Source organism: Lineus longissimus, chromosome 12 (genome assembly GCF_910592395.1).
Source record: "Lineus longissimus chromosome 12, tnLinLong1.2, whole genome shotgun sequence".
NCBI lineage: Eukaryota > Metazoa > Nemertea > Pilidiophora > Heteronemertea > Lineidae > Lineus > Lineus longissimus.
The window spans coordinates 14,561,723-14,579,482 of NC_088319.1; the positions used below are offsets into that span (position 1 = coordinate 14,561,723).

Sequence of the window (17,760 nt, forward strand, 5' to 3'; positions counted from 1 at the left end):
ACTTCGGATATTGGTTAATATATATTCTGGTGTAACTATTAAGACTAAATGTGTACGTCGCTCATGAGTACTGTTTATGTTCCTACATGACGGGCTGCACCTTTCCTCAAAAATCACAGCAACGAAGCTTTTTTGCCTTTTGAAAATTGCCGCCAAAATATCACGCCGGCGTATACTGTCGAGCGTAGAAAAAGATGGAGGAATTTCTCGAAGCGATCGGCGATGAAGACGTGGAGAAGGTTTGTTCAAATTCTTTCGTTACCAAACATGAAAATATCTGTATACAGTTGGGTGACGTCGGTGTATGCATGGATGGAAGTCTCCCCAGGGGCAGAATCTGCAATTTCAAGTAAACTGCTGTAGCAGCACCTAGACTACTTCCTGGTTCCTGTAATTATCAGTGGTATGCACGGAAAGCATTAGCCTATCCCTACACACTAAAGATGGAGCCTATTTCAATATAAATATTGGAACCCCACCTGAAATGAGGCGTGACTGGGGGACTCGTTCGTCTCCTGCGAACTGAACCGCTATCTGTCCCACACGTGGTCTCCCGAATCGCTAAACGGCCCAAGTGCCATGCTGTTGGTCATTGCTGGCTGTCAAAACCACTAAACCCACCCCATGAGTTGGCCCAAGTGCCATGCCGTTGGTCTTTGCTGGCTGTCAGTAATTCATGCCAGTCAGTGACAGAAGGAAAGCTTGCTGGTTTTCATTTCGAAACCTTTTTGTGGTTGCATGGTATAGGGGGCGAATGTTGGAAGTTATGTATAGGATGACCATAGTATTGAGCTCTGTTAGGTGATAAAGTTAATTCCGTATACTGTATTTATCATTTTTAGTTGGAATATTATTATTGTACTACCTTATGAGGTTCATTATGCATCGTACATTACATATCACATAGCCTCGGTCTGTGTTGGGTTATGCTGTTATCTATTTGGGTCATCTCTCATTGGTCCATTACGGGACACTATTATGGCTCATTGACCTCGGGCAAGTCACTTTACTACAAGTGGATGTGGACATTTAGCAAGGGCGTGCAGTCCATTGTTTTGACACTGTCCATTTCATGCTAAGGAATTGGTTCCCTCATGAACGTTTCTTCGTTCAATTGAACTCTAGAGTGGGGGTGACTGTTGCTCCCACAGTACTTATATTTGTAACTGTATTAATTAGTCTATTCTTCTGTGTTGCAGGTCCGTGCCATGGTGCAAGACGTCGATGTCAATGACAAATCAGAGGGGGTCAGGCCGCTAGTGATGGCCATCCAGTGTAACAACACTGAACTGGTGCGACTCCTTCTAGAACATGGATCGGAAATAAATCCTCACGATCTGGTTCAATCATTACTTTATTCGAAGAATAGAGACATGGTGAGGCTGCTCCTATCAAAGGGTGCGGACCCTTACACCCTTTTTGATTACTACGGTGACAAAAATACCAATGCCATTGTCAAAGCGGTGGGGGAGTCTTCGAACCAGAATGAGAGCCAGAAGCGTGATGAGGGGAAGGCCACGCCTCGAGAAATTATCCGTATTTTGCTTGACCATGATAATGGCTTGGGTGAACCAGAGGCAAAAGGACCCTACGGCTTATACGCAGCTGTGGCTTTAGGAGACATGGACTTGGTAAAAAGGTATTTCAGTGATGGATTACGGGTGGAACACTGCTACGAGCTCAGCTTGAACCCACTGCTTGAGGCTTGTAGGAATAAAGATCCTGAGTTAGCTACTTTGTTGCTCGAACGGGGAGCGAATCCGAATGAAACCGACAAACCCAACAGACCATACGAAACGCCATTACACATTGCATTGTCAAATGAGAATATGCAGTTAGTTCGAGTGTTGCTAGGTGGAGGTGCAGACGATGCTGGAATGCCGATTTATTGTGGAAGTACTATGCACCAATGCGATGATCGCCTTACTGGACTCATGTATGCATGCGTCTGGGGACTGCTTGACATGGTGAGGGAAGTCCTTGCTCACAGGAGAGATGTCAACGCGATGAATACGGAAGGTCGTTCAGCCTTATTTTATTGTAATAATGCGTACAGATGCTGGACGTTTTGTCCCCGAGTGGACGCCGAGACGAACCTAGCAATCATTTGGGAACTTCTTAAAGCCGGAGCTCATTGCACCATTGAAAACCCTTTGTACGAAGACGGAACCATTCTTGCGGATTTTCTCTCGGCTGTAGTCATCCAAAATGATTACCACACGACGAACCTCTCGGGTATCACTGCACCTGCTTTGATGCTAAAGGCCTGTGGATCCTCTTCAGAGTCGTTGAAGCCATTCATCGAAATCATGAATCAATACCTGCAGGCCTCGGAAGAAAAGTGCGAGAAAATATTCATCCACGAAAAGTCATTTTACAATTTCAACAGCCTTTTCCAGATTGTCATTTTGTGCGGTAACAAACCCACGCGTGAATTCGTTGACAAATACAGGGAAGTTGTATTGAAAGGTACTGGTAAGGTTGATGGTGCTTATTGGCTGAAGGACATTGCTGATAGCGGCTACTCTCTCAAAGAACTCGCCCGGATTAAACTCAGGGAGATCATTGCTCATCCTCTGGTGACAAATGCCGTGTCTGAAACCATCACGCTCCCTCAACTGCTGAAGAAGTACATCTTATTTGATGAGATCCTTCCATTCTGTACATGAATGTCAACCACAAGAGATAATTAAGAACAACAATCAGTACTTTGAACAAACAGTCTATCGAGAAAAGCCTTTCATTGTCAAGTAGCTATGACATGGTTACGCAATTGATTTTATCCCTGCATCGGAGGATATTGGTTGATATATGTCACGGTGTAACTATGTAGACTAACTGCGTACGTAGCTAATGAGTGCTGTTTATGCCTCCAAAACAGGCTGCACCTTTCTAACGAAGCTTTTTGCCTTTTGAAAATTGCCGCCAAAATATCACGCCGGCGCATCCTGTCGAGCGGCGAAAAAGATGGAGGAATTTCTCGAAGCGATCGGCGATGAAGACGTGGAGAAGGTTTGTTCAAATTCTTTCGTTACCAAACATGAAAATGTCTGTCTACAGTTGGGTGACGTCGGTGTATGCATGGATGGAAGTCTCCCCAGGGGCAGAATCCGGCAATTTCAAGTACACTGCTGTAGCCGCAGCTAGACTACTTCATGGTTCCTGTAATTATCAGTGGTATGCACGGAAAGCATTAGCCTATCCCTACACACTAATGATGGAGCCTATTTCAATATAAATATTGGAACCCCACCTGAAATGAGGCGTGACTGGGGGACTCGTTCGTCTCCTGCGAACTGAACCGCTATCTGTCCCACACGTGGTCTCCCGAACCGCTAAACGGCCCAAGTGCCATGCTGTTGGTCATTGCTGGCTGTCAAAACCACTAAACCCACCCCATGAGTTGGCCCAAGTGCCATGCTGTTGGTCTTTGCTGGCTGTCAGTAATTCATGCCAGTCAGTGACAGAAGGAAAGCTTGCTGGTTTTCATTTCGAAACCTTTTTGTGGGGGCGAATGTTGGAAGTTATGTATAGGATGACCATAGTATTGAGCTCTGTTAGATGATAAAGTTAATTCCGTATACCGTATTTATCATTTTTAGTTGAAATATTATTATTGTACTACCTTATGAGGTTCATCATTATGCATCGTACATTACATATCACATAGGCCTCGGTCTGTGTTGGCCTATGCTGTTATCTATTTGGGTCATCTCTCATTGGTCCATTACGGGACACTATTATGGCTCATTGACCTCGGGCAAGTCACTTTACCACAAGTGGATATTGGACATTTAGCAAGGGCGTGCAGTCCATTGTTTTGACACTGTCCATTTCATGCTAAGGAATTGGTTCCCTCATGAACGTTTCTTCGTTCGATTGAACTCTTAGAGTGGGGGTGACTGTTGCTCCCACAGTACTTATATTTGTAACTGTATTACTTAGTCTATTCTTCTGTGTTGCAGGTCCGTGCCATGGTGCAAGACGTCGATGTCAATGACAATTCAGAGGGGGTCAGGCCGCTAGTGATGGCCATCCAGTGTAACAACATTGAACTAGTGCGACTCCTTCTAGAACATGGATCGGAAATAAATCCTCACGATCTGGTTCAATCATTACTTTATTCGAAGAATAGAGACATGGTGAGGCTGCTCCTATCAAAGGGTGCGGACCCTTACACCGTTTTTGATAACCACGGTGACAAAAATACCAATGCCATTGTCAAAGCGGTGGGGGAGTCTTCGAACCAGAATGAGAGCCAGAAACGTGATGAGGGGAAGGCCACGCCTCGAGAAATTATCCGTATTTTGCTGGACCATGATAATGGCTTGGGTGAACCAGAGGCAAAAGGACCCTACGGCTTATACGCAGCTGTGGCTTTAGGAGACATGGACTTGGTAAAAAGGTATTTCAGTGATGGAGTACGGGTGGAACACTGTTACGAGCTCAGCTTAAACCCACTGCTTGAGGCTTGTAGGAATAAAGATCTTGAGTTGGCAACTTTGTTGCTCGAACGGGGAGCGAATCCGAATGAAACCGACAAACCCAACAGACCATACGATACGCCATTACACATTGCATTGTCAAATGAGAATATGCAGTTAGTTCGACTGTTGCTAGGTAGAGGTGCAGACGATGCTGGAATGCCGATTTATTGTGAAAGTACTATGCACCAATGCGATGATCGCCTGACTGGGCTCATGTATGCATGCGTCTGGGGACTGCTTGACATGGTGAGGGAAGTCCTTGCTCACAGAAGAGATGTCAACGCGATGAATACGGAAGGTCATTCAGCCTTATTTTATTGTAATAATGCGTACAGATGCTGGACGTTTTGTCCCCGAGTGGACGCCGAGACGAACCTAGCAATCATTTGGGAACTTCTTAAAGCCGGAGCTCATTGCACCATTGAAAACCCTTGGTACGAAGACGGAACCATTCTTGCGGATTTTCTCTCAGCTGTAGTCATCCAAAATGATTACCACACGACGAACCTCTCGGGTATCACTGCACCTGCTTTGATGCTAAAGGCCTGTGGATCCTCTTCAGAGTCGTTGGAGCCATTCATCGAAATCATGAATCGATACCTGCAGGCCTCGGAAGAAAAGTGCGAGAAAATATTCATCCACGAGAAGTCATTTTACAATTTCAACAGCCTTTTCCAGATTGTCATTTTGTGCGGTAACAAACCCACGCGTGAATTCGTTGACAAATACAGGGAAGTTGTATTGAAAGGTACTGGTAAGGTTGATGGTGCTTATTGGCTGAAGGACATTGCTGATAGCGGCTACTCTCTCAAAGAACTCGCCCGGATTAAACTCAGGGAGATCATTGCTCACCCTCTGGTGACAAATGCCGTGTCTGAAACCATCACGCTCCCTCAACTGCTGAAGAAGTACATCTTATTTGATGAGATCCTTCCATTCTGTACATGAATGTCAACCACAAGAGATAATTAAGAACAACAATCAATACTTTGAACAAACAGTCTATCGAGAAAAGCCTTTCATTGTCAAGTAGCTATGGCATGGTTACGCAATTGATTTTATCCCTGCATCGAAGGATATGGGTTGATACATGTATATGTCACGGTGTAACTATGTAGACTAACTGCGTACGTAGCTAATGAGTACTGTTTATGCCTCCATGACAGGCTGCACCTTTCTAACAAAGCTTTTTGTCTTTTGAAAATTGCCGCCAAAATATCACGCCGGCGCATCCTGTCGAGCATAAAAAAGATGGAGGCATTTATCAAAGCGATCGGCGATGAAGACGTGGAGAAGGTTTGTTCAAACTCTTTCGTTACCAACATGAAAATATCTGTATACAGTTGAGTGACGTCGGTGTATGCATGGATGGAAGTCTCCCCAGGGGCAGAATCTGCAATTTCAAGTACACTGCTGTAGCCGCAGCTAGACTACTTCCCGATTCCTGCCATGAGTCAGTGGTATATATCATATGCGTTAAGCATCAGTTATGATGTACAGCCGGTTGGAGCCTATTTCAACACCACCTGAAATTAGGCGTGACTGCATGGGGACTCGTCCTGCTGCGAACTAAACCGCTATCTGTCCCGCACTTGGTCTCCCGAACCATGAGTTGGCCCAACAGGTGCCATGCTGTTGGTCATTGCTGACTGTCAGTAATTCATGCCTGTCGGTGACAGGACGAAAGCTGGCTGGTTTTCATTACATCCCCATATTACCTTAAAACTGCTAGTGCCCCTAAAGATTTGCCTGCAAATTCTTGTCAAATGGAACTTCACATTTCTCCCACTCGGCCGTGGACCTAAGAGGGTTAAATCCATCAAACTGCACCAAATACATTGTAGCATAGCAAAATATTTGACCCCAGCACAAACAGCAGGAGCTGACATAGAATATAAATTCCTGGACTATTTTCTGGATTATGAACAGCTCCAGAAGGGCACTGAGCTCATTTTGAGCTCCTGAATGTTTGCCAGGTATTCTGACTGTGCGAGTGCCATGTTGTTGGTCATTTGCTGGCTGTCAAATCCACTAAACCCACCCGATGAGTTGGCCCAATTGCCATGATGTTCCATCCTGAGCTTCAGGTTTTTGATACTCCTACGTCCCATACAAAACCCTGAGAAAATCCATTAGAATCGACAGCGAAGGGTGGCTGTTCTGATAACCTGATACACTGTGCGTAATGTATGTATATATAGTGTTTTATATGACAATAAAATGTATATGAATAAAGTTTAAGATAATCCTATCGTTAAATCGTTTTATACTTCATCGATTCTATGCTGTTAAACATTGTGTAGACGTGTAATTGTGTTTTAATTAAGTAATGAAATAAATTTGCAGCGGGGTGCGCGCAATACAAAGGAATAGCACTGAAAAATTCAGAAATTTCATAAATACCCGGATGTTCTAAAAATAGCAGCTAATGAAAATACGCGTTTCATGGCGCCGATTGAAATTTAACTAACCTACCTCGGACCCGAGCCCTATGGCGCAAAAGACTATACAATTGATAGTGCATCTGAGAGCATTAATTCCTGGGTCCGTGGTTTACGAATTTCCGAGACTTAAATACAACCGACGCTCTGATTGGGCGCTTTTTTTTCTACCGCTACAATCCGTCTGAAGGGCATGGATTTCCCCAGGGGTTTGTACTAGCGAGAGCTGGAGCATATGGAAAACCACTGGGTGCCGAGGATGTGATGTTCATAATGCATCGTAGATTACATCGGCCTCGATATGTGCAGTGTCATCCTGAACTCGGGTCAACACGCGGCACGATCGACCGAGCCTATGCCCTGAATAAACCCACGATTGCCGGCTGTTATCTTATCACACCACACCCCTGCCGTTCAATGATAAATGTGTAACATCCATGTCTTAAAACCGAATTTCAAATAAACACAGTGAATACAAACTGCTTTTTAGTTACTAATACATGTAAGTCGTATTTCATTTATTTCGTACTTTAATTGACACTATATTCCTTTTTGTGGTATTTATCTACGTTTTTCGGTTCCTGTCGCTGGCCATGGGGAGGATGATCGTTCCTTACAATATCGTGTATTGTGGATCGTGTGATAACAAAAAATTCCGCACGTGCGTCCCATGCATTTGAAATTTCAGTCAATGAGAGCGCGGTTTAGGTATGATGATTGTGTTCAATTGAGATTCCAGGAAAGATGTAAGAGCCGTTTTGAGTGGGCAGAGTAGATTTGTCCGCCTCGTCCCGCGAAAAACCATCGGTTTGTTCCATCCAGGGTCAGTAACGTGTGCGAGGGAGGAGGATACGACTGACTATGGATTATCCATGCAGGATAGATCTGTGTAGGCCTATATGCGGTTATCTATTTGGGTCATCTCTCCTTGGGTATATACTTACACATGGCTCATTGACCTTGGGCTAGTCACTTCACTGCGAATGGATCGTGGCAGCAGTGTATGAACCTATTGCAAGGGTGTGCAGTCCATTGTGTTTAGCAACTCCAAACGATATGGTTCCCTTATGAACCTATCCCCTTTCGATTGAATTCTGAAGTGAGGCTGACTGTACTGCGGCTCCCACAGTGTTTTTGACGGTATTACTTAGTCTATTCTTCTGTGTTGCAGGTCCGTGCCATGGTGCAAGACGTCGATGTCAATGACAATTCAGAGGGGATCAGGCCGCTGGTAAAGGCTGTCCAGTGTAACAACACTGAACTAGTGCGACTCCTTCTAGAACATGGATCGGAAATAAATCCTGAAGATCTTGTTACATGTATTACCATTAGCCCAATAGTTCATCCTGACAATAAAGACATATTGAGGCTCCTCCTATCAAATGGGGCAGACCCGTACACCCTTTTTTCAAACGGTGAAGACGAGTACGGCTATTTTGGATACGATGCTGACACAAATGTCAATGCCATTGTCAAAGCGGTGGAGGCATCCATCAATGAGAGCTACATACCTGATGAGGCGAAGGCCACGCCTCGAGAAAGTGTCCGTATTTTGCTGGACCATGATAATGGCTTGGGTGAACCAGAGGCAAAAGGACCCTACGGCTTATACGCAGCTGTGGCTTTAGGAGACATGGACTTGGTAAAAAGGTATTTCAATGATGGAGTACGGGTGGAACACTGTTACGAGCTCAGCTTAAACCCACTGCTTGAGGCTTGTAGGAATAAAGATCTTGAGTTGGCAACTTTGTTGCTCGAACGGGGAGCGAATCCGAATGAAACCGATAAACCCAACAGACCTTACGATACGCCATTACACATTGCAATGCGTGATGAGAATATGCAGTTAGTTCGACTGTTGCTAGGTAGAGGTGCAGACGATGCTGGAATGCCGATTTATTGGGAGGGCAGTTATGATATGACACGAACCGATGACCGCCTGACTGGACTCATGTATGCATGCGCCTGGGGACTACTTGACATGGTTAGGGAAGTCCTTGCACACGGGAGAGATGTCAACGCGATGAATACGGAAGGTCATTCAGCCTTATTTTATTGTAATGATGTCCAGAGATGTTTGGTGGAGTCTTGTCCCCGAGTGGACGCCACGACGAACCTAGCAATCATTTGGGAACTTCTTAAAGCCGGAGCTCATTGCACCATTGAAAACCCTTTGTACGAAGACGGATACCGAACCATTCTTGCGGATTTTCTTTCAGGTGTGGTATTCCAAGACAATTATCACGATCACACGACAAACCTCTCGGGTATCACTGCACCTGCTTTGATGCTAAAGGCCTACGGATCCTCTTCGGAGTCGTTGGAGCCATTCATCGAAATCATGAATCAATACCTGCAGGCCTCGGAAGAAAAGTGCGAGAAAATATTCATCCAAGAAAAGTCATTTTACAATTTCATCAGCCTTTTCCAGATTGTCATTTTGTGCGGTAACAAACCCACGCGTGAATTCGTTGACAAATACAGGGAAGTTGTATTGAAAGGTACTGGTAAGGTTGATGGTGCTTATTGGCTGAAGGACATTGCTGATAGCGGCTACTCTCTCAAAGAACTCGCCCGGATTAAACTCAGGGAGATCATTGCTCACCCTCTGGTGACAAATGCCGTGTCTGAAACCATCACGCTCCCTCAACTGCTGAAGAAGTACATCTTATTTGATGAGATCCTTCCATTCTGTACATGAATGTCAACCACAAGAGATAATTAAGAACAACAATCAGTACTTTAGAACAAACAGTCTAGTTTAAAGTACCAATTTCTGTCAATTTCCTCTGAAATATGAAAGAGGATTTGCTTATAAGTGACACCGGACTTGATAACTCAACAGACTTTCGTACTTCATCGTTCGTACGGATTGTGAAACCTTCCTGGAGTGCATGTCCATCTCAACAAAAACGTCATCATAAATCCATTTTTCCAACTACTACTACAAAGCGTTTGACATCTACAAAGAGATATCTACGTGTAAGTAGTCATTAGGGTTGCTAATTAAGTGGCGCACCGGTCTTTGTTAATTAAGTTACCTGTCTAATTAAGCCATTCAAACGCGTGCCGTTCATAATTAACATTGATCGCAAGGAAATCTATTTCTCCTCGTCTACCATCCGAAGATCTCGAGCGAGATGCACCGACTAAATTGTACATTAACACTTTAGCTGAACGTGTCCAATAATCTTTGTGGTTAACCAAATTTGACGCAGCCATCGATAAAAGTCCGTTTGTTGGCCACTTTCGCGAACATATTGTGTGATTAAGGAATCTGCATTGTCCATCCCGAATTCAACCACTGCAAAAGATGGCTACGTAACAGGTTTTTCACGTGTCCATGTATTTTATGCGTTGTTTTGCATGTTTGAAAATCAATCATCAATTTACTTTAAGGAAGTTAATATCAAAACGTGTTGATCACTAACTCGGCGTTTACTAACTAACTAAACTAGTCCCAAAGTCCCGTATACTGAAGATAACACCAAGTTCGGTTAACGGAGAGTTGGTGCCTTACATCTGCTAAATCTGGTTTCCATGGTAATCCATAATTGGCAGCTCTCCATGTTCATTTGTTTCCCTCGCGCGAAGTAAAGTAATTAATAAAGATCTATAAAGTAGTTAATTACTTCTACCTGGGATGACTTGAATTGGCCAGCTCGTTTGTCAATGTGTCAGTGCGGGCCGGTGTGGTCAAGCAGGTGCTTATTATGTCCTCGTCGACTTTTCCGTTGGATGATAAACCCCCTCTTCCTTTCCACGAGGTTGAAATTAATATTCTTTTCTGTTCGTTTGATCACGTGTTTGCTACATGTACAGTCTCCCTGGTTACGATAATCGAGAGAACAGAACAGAAATCTTCTGACAGCAGTTGGATCAAGTGGAGGAAAATGGTACATTAACTGTTTGCCTTTTTCGTTGGACGATAACTTCACTCTGTCTGTTATCGTGAAGTGTTGACCTGGTGTTTTATGTGATATACAGTTAGCATGCTATTTTATATATACACCTGTTGGAATAAAGATGATCAAATCGCGATATCAAACCAAAATATGATTATATCACATTGATACGTTTTTGGAGAAGACTTTCTTTGGTGGTCATGAGTTCATTCGTTATCAATAAATCCGTAACTGTGTTCAAACGGCGTGAACATCCCAAATTTACCTGTTGAAATAACAATGAACATTGATTACTACGAAATGACAAGCAATCGGATTTCTCAAGGTGACTTGCAAGAATATTGGTTGGCGCCTAAAAATGATTTTCGATGAAAATCCGCGCTATCAAGCATTGTTTGAAATGAAAATGCTATTACTATGGAGACTTCTTTCCAATATACGAAATAACACTCGGACCGTTTCTTGATACTTCTGCAAATCGCAGGAAGTGATCGAGATACGTTCTTCGAAAGACGAAGGACAAACGCATTAGTGAGAACGCCAAGGTGCCAAAAAATAACGAGAACGACCTCGCCAGTGTTCTTGTCGGGCCTCTGTGGTGAAATCTTTCCCTTATGTGACTATTCGCTCAGAAATGACAAAGAGCAGCTCTTTTTCAGCGGGCAAGATCGACCTCGAATTCCGCCGCGGTTCCAGCCGGACATCTAGCCGACGCGGTTCTCTCTTCTCAAACGATCCCTTAGCGTCACAGAAGGATAAGACCTGCCACGGTAACCCCTATTCGAAACAGGGGCAAAAATGGCAACTCCTTCACATGATGTTACTTCCGTTGCTTCCAATGATAGGTAAGTTTACGTTTTCGTTACTTTCTGTGTTAGCAGATTTTTGTCATTGTCAGTGCTCCCCGCGATTTCCCACAGTCGTGAGAGCCCGATCTGTCATCAATCAAACCTATTCAAGGTTGTTGTGCATTGCTCAGCAGCGGGAGTTCCCCAGGGATCAATTTTGTGACCAATGCTTTTGTCGATTGTATATCAAATTCATTTGGTACGGTCATCCATTACCACAGCCGGTATTGGGGGTTCCTGCATGGGAGACGGGTTATGATGCCAATGCATCTGTTGGTACTAGGTGGCCACCGCATGCATAGACATTATTCTTGCAGATCAGATGTATACATGTATAATCATAGGCCTTTTGACCAATGTACAGCATCATTGGCAGTTAAAATTGGGACTTAGTATGATAATATCAACGACGTTATCATCCGACTTTAACCTTTAACAGGCCAAAAAATTTAAATCAGCGATCCCACATTTGCCATAATATAGGGAGGAAATTTGCTTGAATCTCTGAACTTACATCCTTGTGAGCGCAACGGTTCATTCCTTGTTACTCTCTGCATTAACAGGTATAGCGATTCAGTCCTCCGTCCGCTATGCTTTTGCCCTAAATAGCCTCTACACTCTCGAAGAGTCAAACATGGCTTTAGCGGTAAGTAGCTGTTGGAGATCGAATATTGCACAATTTGCAAGGAGCCAAACCAGGAGTCCTAGGCTGATCGATCGCTATGGTTCGAGAAGAGTCTTTCAATAAAGACTCCGGCAACGTATGGTTTCAACATCAAAGCAAGCGCCGGTTTCGAAACGCGCTTTGGTACAGAGCTCTCGGGTCACGCGTTTGACCCAGGCCAATTCCGCGTAACTTGAATTTATTGAAAGACTCTTGTTCTCGTACATGCAGTGTATCTTCACGGTTCAGTGATCTACCCCAAAATTCGGATCCAAAATTGCGGCCAGTGTTGGCAGTCACGTGACGATGTAGTTATGCGACTTCGCAGGAGTGTACCTATTTGTCGTACATGTATGTGCATAACACTTAGATATTTTGTCACCAGAACATTACGGATTTTAAATTTACGTTGGAGTCGATCGTAAAATTTGGTTTATTTGAGCTTTCACCGTATTTCAGCACGGCCGGGCCGTCACCCATCTCATTGCAGCGATCGAAGAGGAACGATCAGAAGTCATCTTGTTCATCAGCTCAAATGGTACTATCCACGTCAAACCATTGTCTGAACGCTACAATACCACTGATGCCAAGTTAGAGGAGTTCAAGGTAAGTGAATGACGTCGACAATACTGGTATAAGGTGTCCGAAAATCCAATTGGTTTTCTGTTTGCAAACGAAACTATTCGGAAGGGGTTTCGAAAGCCAAGATGCGGAATGCATTGGCGCTTAACTGTAGTTATGGAAGAACTTGTCTTTGTCATGAAACGTCTGTGCCACGCCCCAAAAATGTAATCTAAGCATGTGTTTTTCAGAAGGAAATCGTATCCCCATACCTCTGTTTACCTGTATTGCGAAATTCGATTATATGCGCTGAAAAGATAAGACACGTTAAAATCCGCCCAAGCAAAACCAGAAGCATAGCTTCATTTCGATTTCTGTCGTTCGGATATTAAGGGGAAATAGAATGCGCGTGGAATTCGTCTGGGGGTTACATCATCTCGTGCTTTTTTTCCCTCATATAACTCACTCCTTCAGCCCATCTTTTTTCAGGCCTGGCCTGAGGTGAGCAGTCGCACAGTAGCATTCTACAATCGGAGGACATTCCTAACCGTTCTGCAACAGCACCGAGAACATATAACAATTACAAGCAGTACAAGTACAGAACTTGAATTCTACAACATGGCAATAGATGCTTTCATGAATTGGCTGATTTTAAAAGTTGATTTCGAAAAATCGATGGACCTGTGGCCGTACTTGATGACTTACAAAGAGTTGATAAAATGCAGTAACAGGATCAGCCTTCAAAAGTCGCTTGGAGAGGCGTATTTTGTGAGAGGGGGTTTGAATCATTTTGAGCACGTCCTGTTCGTAAGGGCACGCAAAGTGGCAAACGATCTCTTGTCGTCCAGTAGTATCTACGACCCGAATGTTAAAATGCTCCTTCAGAAATATTATAATAACAGCACTGAGGAAGTTGCTAACATCAAGAGCTTGACAGCAGAAATAGTCAAAAACCAAGCTGTCGGACCTAATTTGATATTCGGTGAAACCTGGCTCAGTAATATGACGGACTATCTGAAGACTATACGCACCATCGACGAATTTCAGCTCGGAAAGGTTGATGACGAAATTCAGGGAATGATAAAAAAACAGACAGATAGATGCATTTTGGAAGGGTTTTGGTTGGCAGTTGCCATTCTTATAACACCTGTGCTCTGTCTCCTGAGCTTCAAGACAACTCGTGCTGTGCAACTCTACACCGAGTGCCTCATGGAAAAAGGAGCGGCAATGAAAAATGAGAAGAAGAAGACGGAGGAACTCTTATATCAGATGATACCTAAGCAGGTCGCTATGCAGATGAAGACGAAGAAGAAGGTGAGATATATTTGATGGTCAACAACCTTCTGAAAACTCCAACCACTAAACATGCTGGTCTTTCATGATCTGTCGGTTGGTTATGAGCCGAAATCCGTGGTTCTGGTGGCAGACACTGGACTTAATGCGGAGGTCTGGTTCTGGTAATCCTATGATCGACAGTCCTCCAACTGGAGTTTGATGTTGATGAGAAGGCGTGCTCAGAACTAAATTCATTTATCAGTGTATTTACAGAAATCCGCGCTTCACGGGATTAAAGCTTCTTCTCTTTCTTTACTCAGGTCGAGGCGGAGCACTTCGACTGTGTAACCGTCTTCTTCTCCGACATCGTCAACTTCAAGGAAATCAGTGAGATCAGCACACCTATGCAGCTAGTCAAGGTCCTCAACGCTGCTTATGTCCACATGGACGAGAGCATTGAAAAGTATGACGCTTACAAGGTACGTCTTTTGCTGTTCATGCCAAGGAGAGCCTCTGGTAATATAATAACGATCTGTACCATCGAAATGTTTGCGCAATGATCACCAAACTCCATCCTGTCGTAGGCCTATGACGGTACCCTTTTCAGAACATTGTTGAAGTGTAGAAAGAAACGTGCATGGTATAGATATGCAAAATGTACATGTACATTGTATAGGAGTAAGGTGGTTCTGGGTGGAGGCTATCCCGGACTCGTAGATAATCTAATGAAGTCGATTTTCCATGTTTTTGGGCGTAGAGCATAGAAAATATAAAATGACCACATTGGTTGTTCGGCCTCTGGTTGATTATTAGTTTTGGCAATCTGTGCACTTTTGGCAAATCAGAGCACCAAGAGAATTGGGATTGATTTCTATTCCTTAAAGGTGGAGACCATAAGTGATGTGTACATGATAGCCAGTGGTGTACCAAACAGGAATGGGGACCAGCACGTTTTCGAGATAGCAAATCTAGCCCTCGATCTGATGGATTCGATGCGGAATTTCCGGATTCCTCATCTAAGGGAAGAGGTCCTACAGCTCCGAGTTGGTATCAATACGGGTAGGTACTGGTACACGTCTGAAGATTCTAGGGGTAAAGCCTGCTTTAAACACATGCTGTGAGTCCTTTTTGGCATTAAGCATTGAATTCAAGACTGTTTCGAGCCGTTCCGGGAAGGGACACCCTAAACTAAAAGCCAAGAGCCAAGAGCCAAGAGCCAAGAGCCAATACTCTATTTAAGAGCCAAGTGCCGCCAGGAAAGCCACGAGCAAAGGGAAAATATAGGCAAATGAATGTAATTATTATCTTTGGGAGCCCGAGGCCCACAGGTGCTAATGAATAGAGTTTTTGATAACCGATTATGACGTTGTAAGACATCGCCGCCTGAATAGGGGTTGGCTGCAGCCTGGATTTTTTATCGTACTATCGTTACGCCGTCTGTACAATACGGTGAACATTGTGGCTGCACTTCATACACTGTACAGTCACACGTCATTGTCAAGTAGGACCGTGTAGACATGGTAGATGGCGCAGAGATAGACAAGTACGTACGCCTATCTGTCCTGTAAAAAAAGGTGATGGTGGCTCTTTGGCTCTCAGTTTAGGTTATCCCTTCCGGAAAGGGATATAGCAAGCTCACATAGTCCTTGACACATGCCTTCCTTTTCACCAGCTGTTGTACAGTGTTCTTGCAATCCACCGAACCTTTTAAAAGGGACGGGCTTCGAGACTATTCCTATTTCGTCTCGTCAGCACAGCCATTTACACCAAATGAAATGTCTTTACACCACCACCACCACCACCACCACCACCAAATACAAATACAAATACAACATTTTTCTATATTCAGGTCCTTGTGTGGCCGGAGTCGTCGGGGAAGCCATGCCAAGATACTGTCTTTTTGGGGACACAGTAAATGTGGCGGCGAGGATGCAGACAAACAGCTTACGTTAGTTCATCATTCATTAAAGCATTTGATCGAAATGTCGTAGAACGCCTCCTGGTGTTACAATCATATTCAACAGCATGACAGACAGCCTCGTCCCAAAGCTTTTCGCCTCCGTCAATTCCTGACGAAAGGTTGGATTGTAGAGCTACGTTGATCGGCGCGATCGACCACCCGAATATCGCGAGATATCGCTGGAAGATGCGTGGTTTGACCAGGCTGGACAATAGGCACAATGTGAATGTCTACACCATTATTGCCGTCGTCGGTAAATGCAATATCAGTTGAGATAATCTTTCGACATCAATTTTTCAGCGATGTGTACTTTACCTCATTCATAAGCAACTGTCAATGGTCCCTACATACTTGTGAGTTATATGTTGCAATCTGTAGACGAAATGTGGGTTTTTTTTCGAATTTTTTATGTTTGCAATATATATTCGAATTTGTTGGAAGCACTCCTTTATTCCAAAACATCAGCCCCGATCTAATTTTCATTTTTCTCTTATTACAGCTTTTAAAATCCAGATCACTAAAGAGACAAGGGATGCATTGACACCGGGTGGGCACTTCGTGATGCCATACAGAGGAAAACTTCAAGTCAAGGTATTACAAGACAGCAGACGCGCTGATTATGCGGCTGTGCTCTGATCCTATGAATATACCATTTCTCTTAGAAATCCTTTTAAAAGGAGCCCGGCTGGCCAAAAAGCCAAAATATAGAGCCTTCGGCAACACCCGTACGAACAGATGGTCCGGTGTGGGATTATACAAGTATTGCACGTTTTGCTAAATTTGAATTTTATTATTGATATAAACATACAGAGCGTAGGTATGAAAATCGGCGATAAGTTTGACCTAAGTGAAATCTACATTTCACCACTGTAAATCTGACTGTACCCACTATTCAGATTGGGAATAGTAGTGTCTACAATTTTGCAGGATAAGCCCTTTCACCATTTCTGTGTATAGGCCTATGATAAACTGATATTTGTCCTGAGAGAAGTGTGACCGAGTTACATTTGCATTGCAGCGCTGTCCATGCATCTGAATTTGATATTCGATTCTGTTTGAAATTCCAGGGGAAAGGTGAAATGAATACGTATTGGCTGGCCGACCGTGACAAAAAGGATACCGCTGGATACGCTGTTCAATTTAAATTTTTTGATGAATTCTGAAGAAATATACACATGTACACCAGTCAGACGCACAGCGGACGTCATTGAATTTCGTCAATATCCTGAACTTTGGGCCTCGTCCAGCGCAACGCCCCAAGCCCCCCCCCTCCTATGTCGATGGACACAAGGATGCGTATTGTCTACAACTGAAAGAATATTCGACAGATGTGAACGATCTAAGTTGATTAGCTGCCAATTGCCAATCATAACAATAATCAAACCACAATTAAGCTGCATGCACTCTCATCTGTTTGCAATATGTTATTAAAAAAATCCATAATCAGGTTGTAATCAATGGCAACATATACTGCAAAATGTTTCTTATGAGGTTACTAAAAAAATTGATGTACACAATGTTTGCCCTCCTCGAAAAAAATAACAATGACATAGGCCTAACCTTACGGTTATAGTTGTTGTTTTTTTTTCATTATCGTGACCATGATTATGATAACGATG

At 43.7% G+C, this 17,760-nt stretch overlaps 1 protein-coding gene across 5 annotated transcripts; it reads left to right on the forward strand.

The window, feature by feature from the left end:
• Window positions 1-159: 159 nt before the first annotated feature.
• Window positions 160-17,667, forward strand: LOC135496765 (uncharacterized). 5 transcript variants are annotated; one of them, XM_064786251.1, is made up of 13 exons: window positions 160-239; window positions 1,200-3,012; window positions 3,966-5,783; window positions 8,100-9,910; window positions 11,493-11,678; window positions 12,245-12,327; window positions 12,805-12,951; window positions 13,396-14,220; window positions 14,502-14,660; window positions 15,066-15,240; window positions 16,031-16,129; window positions 16,641-16,732; window positions 17,209-17,667. In XM_064786251.1, exons 5-13 carry the CDS (start codon window positions 11,648-11,650, stop codon window positions 17,302-17,304), a joined length of 1,707 nt encoding a protein of 568 aa, XP_064642321.1. In that variant the 5' UTR covers window positions 160-239; window positions 1,200-3,012; window positions 3,966-5,783; window positions 8,100-9,910; window positions 11,493-11,647; the 3' UTR covers window positions 17,305-17,667. The 5 variants fall into 5 exon arrangements, 4 of the variants coding, with proteins under 4 accessions (XP_064642321.1, XP_064642323.1, XP_064642322.1 ...); XM_064786253.1 differs by lacking the exons at window positions 160-239; window positions 1,200-3,012; window positions 3,966-5,783 and adding an exon at window positions 7,197-7,430; XM_064786252.1 differs by lacking the exons at window positions 160-239; window positions 1,200-3,012; window positions 3,966-5,783 and adding an exon at window positions 7,552-7,817.
• The last annotated feature ends 93 nt before the right edge of the window (window positions 17,668-17,760 follow it).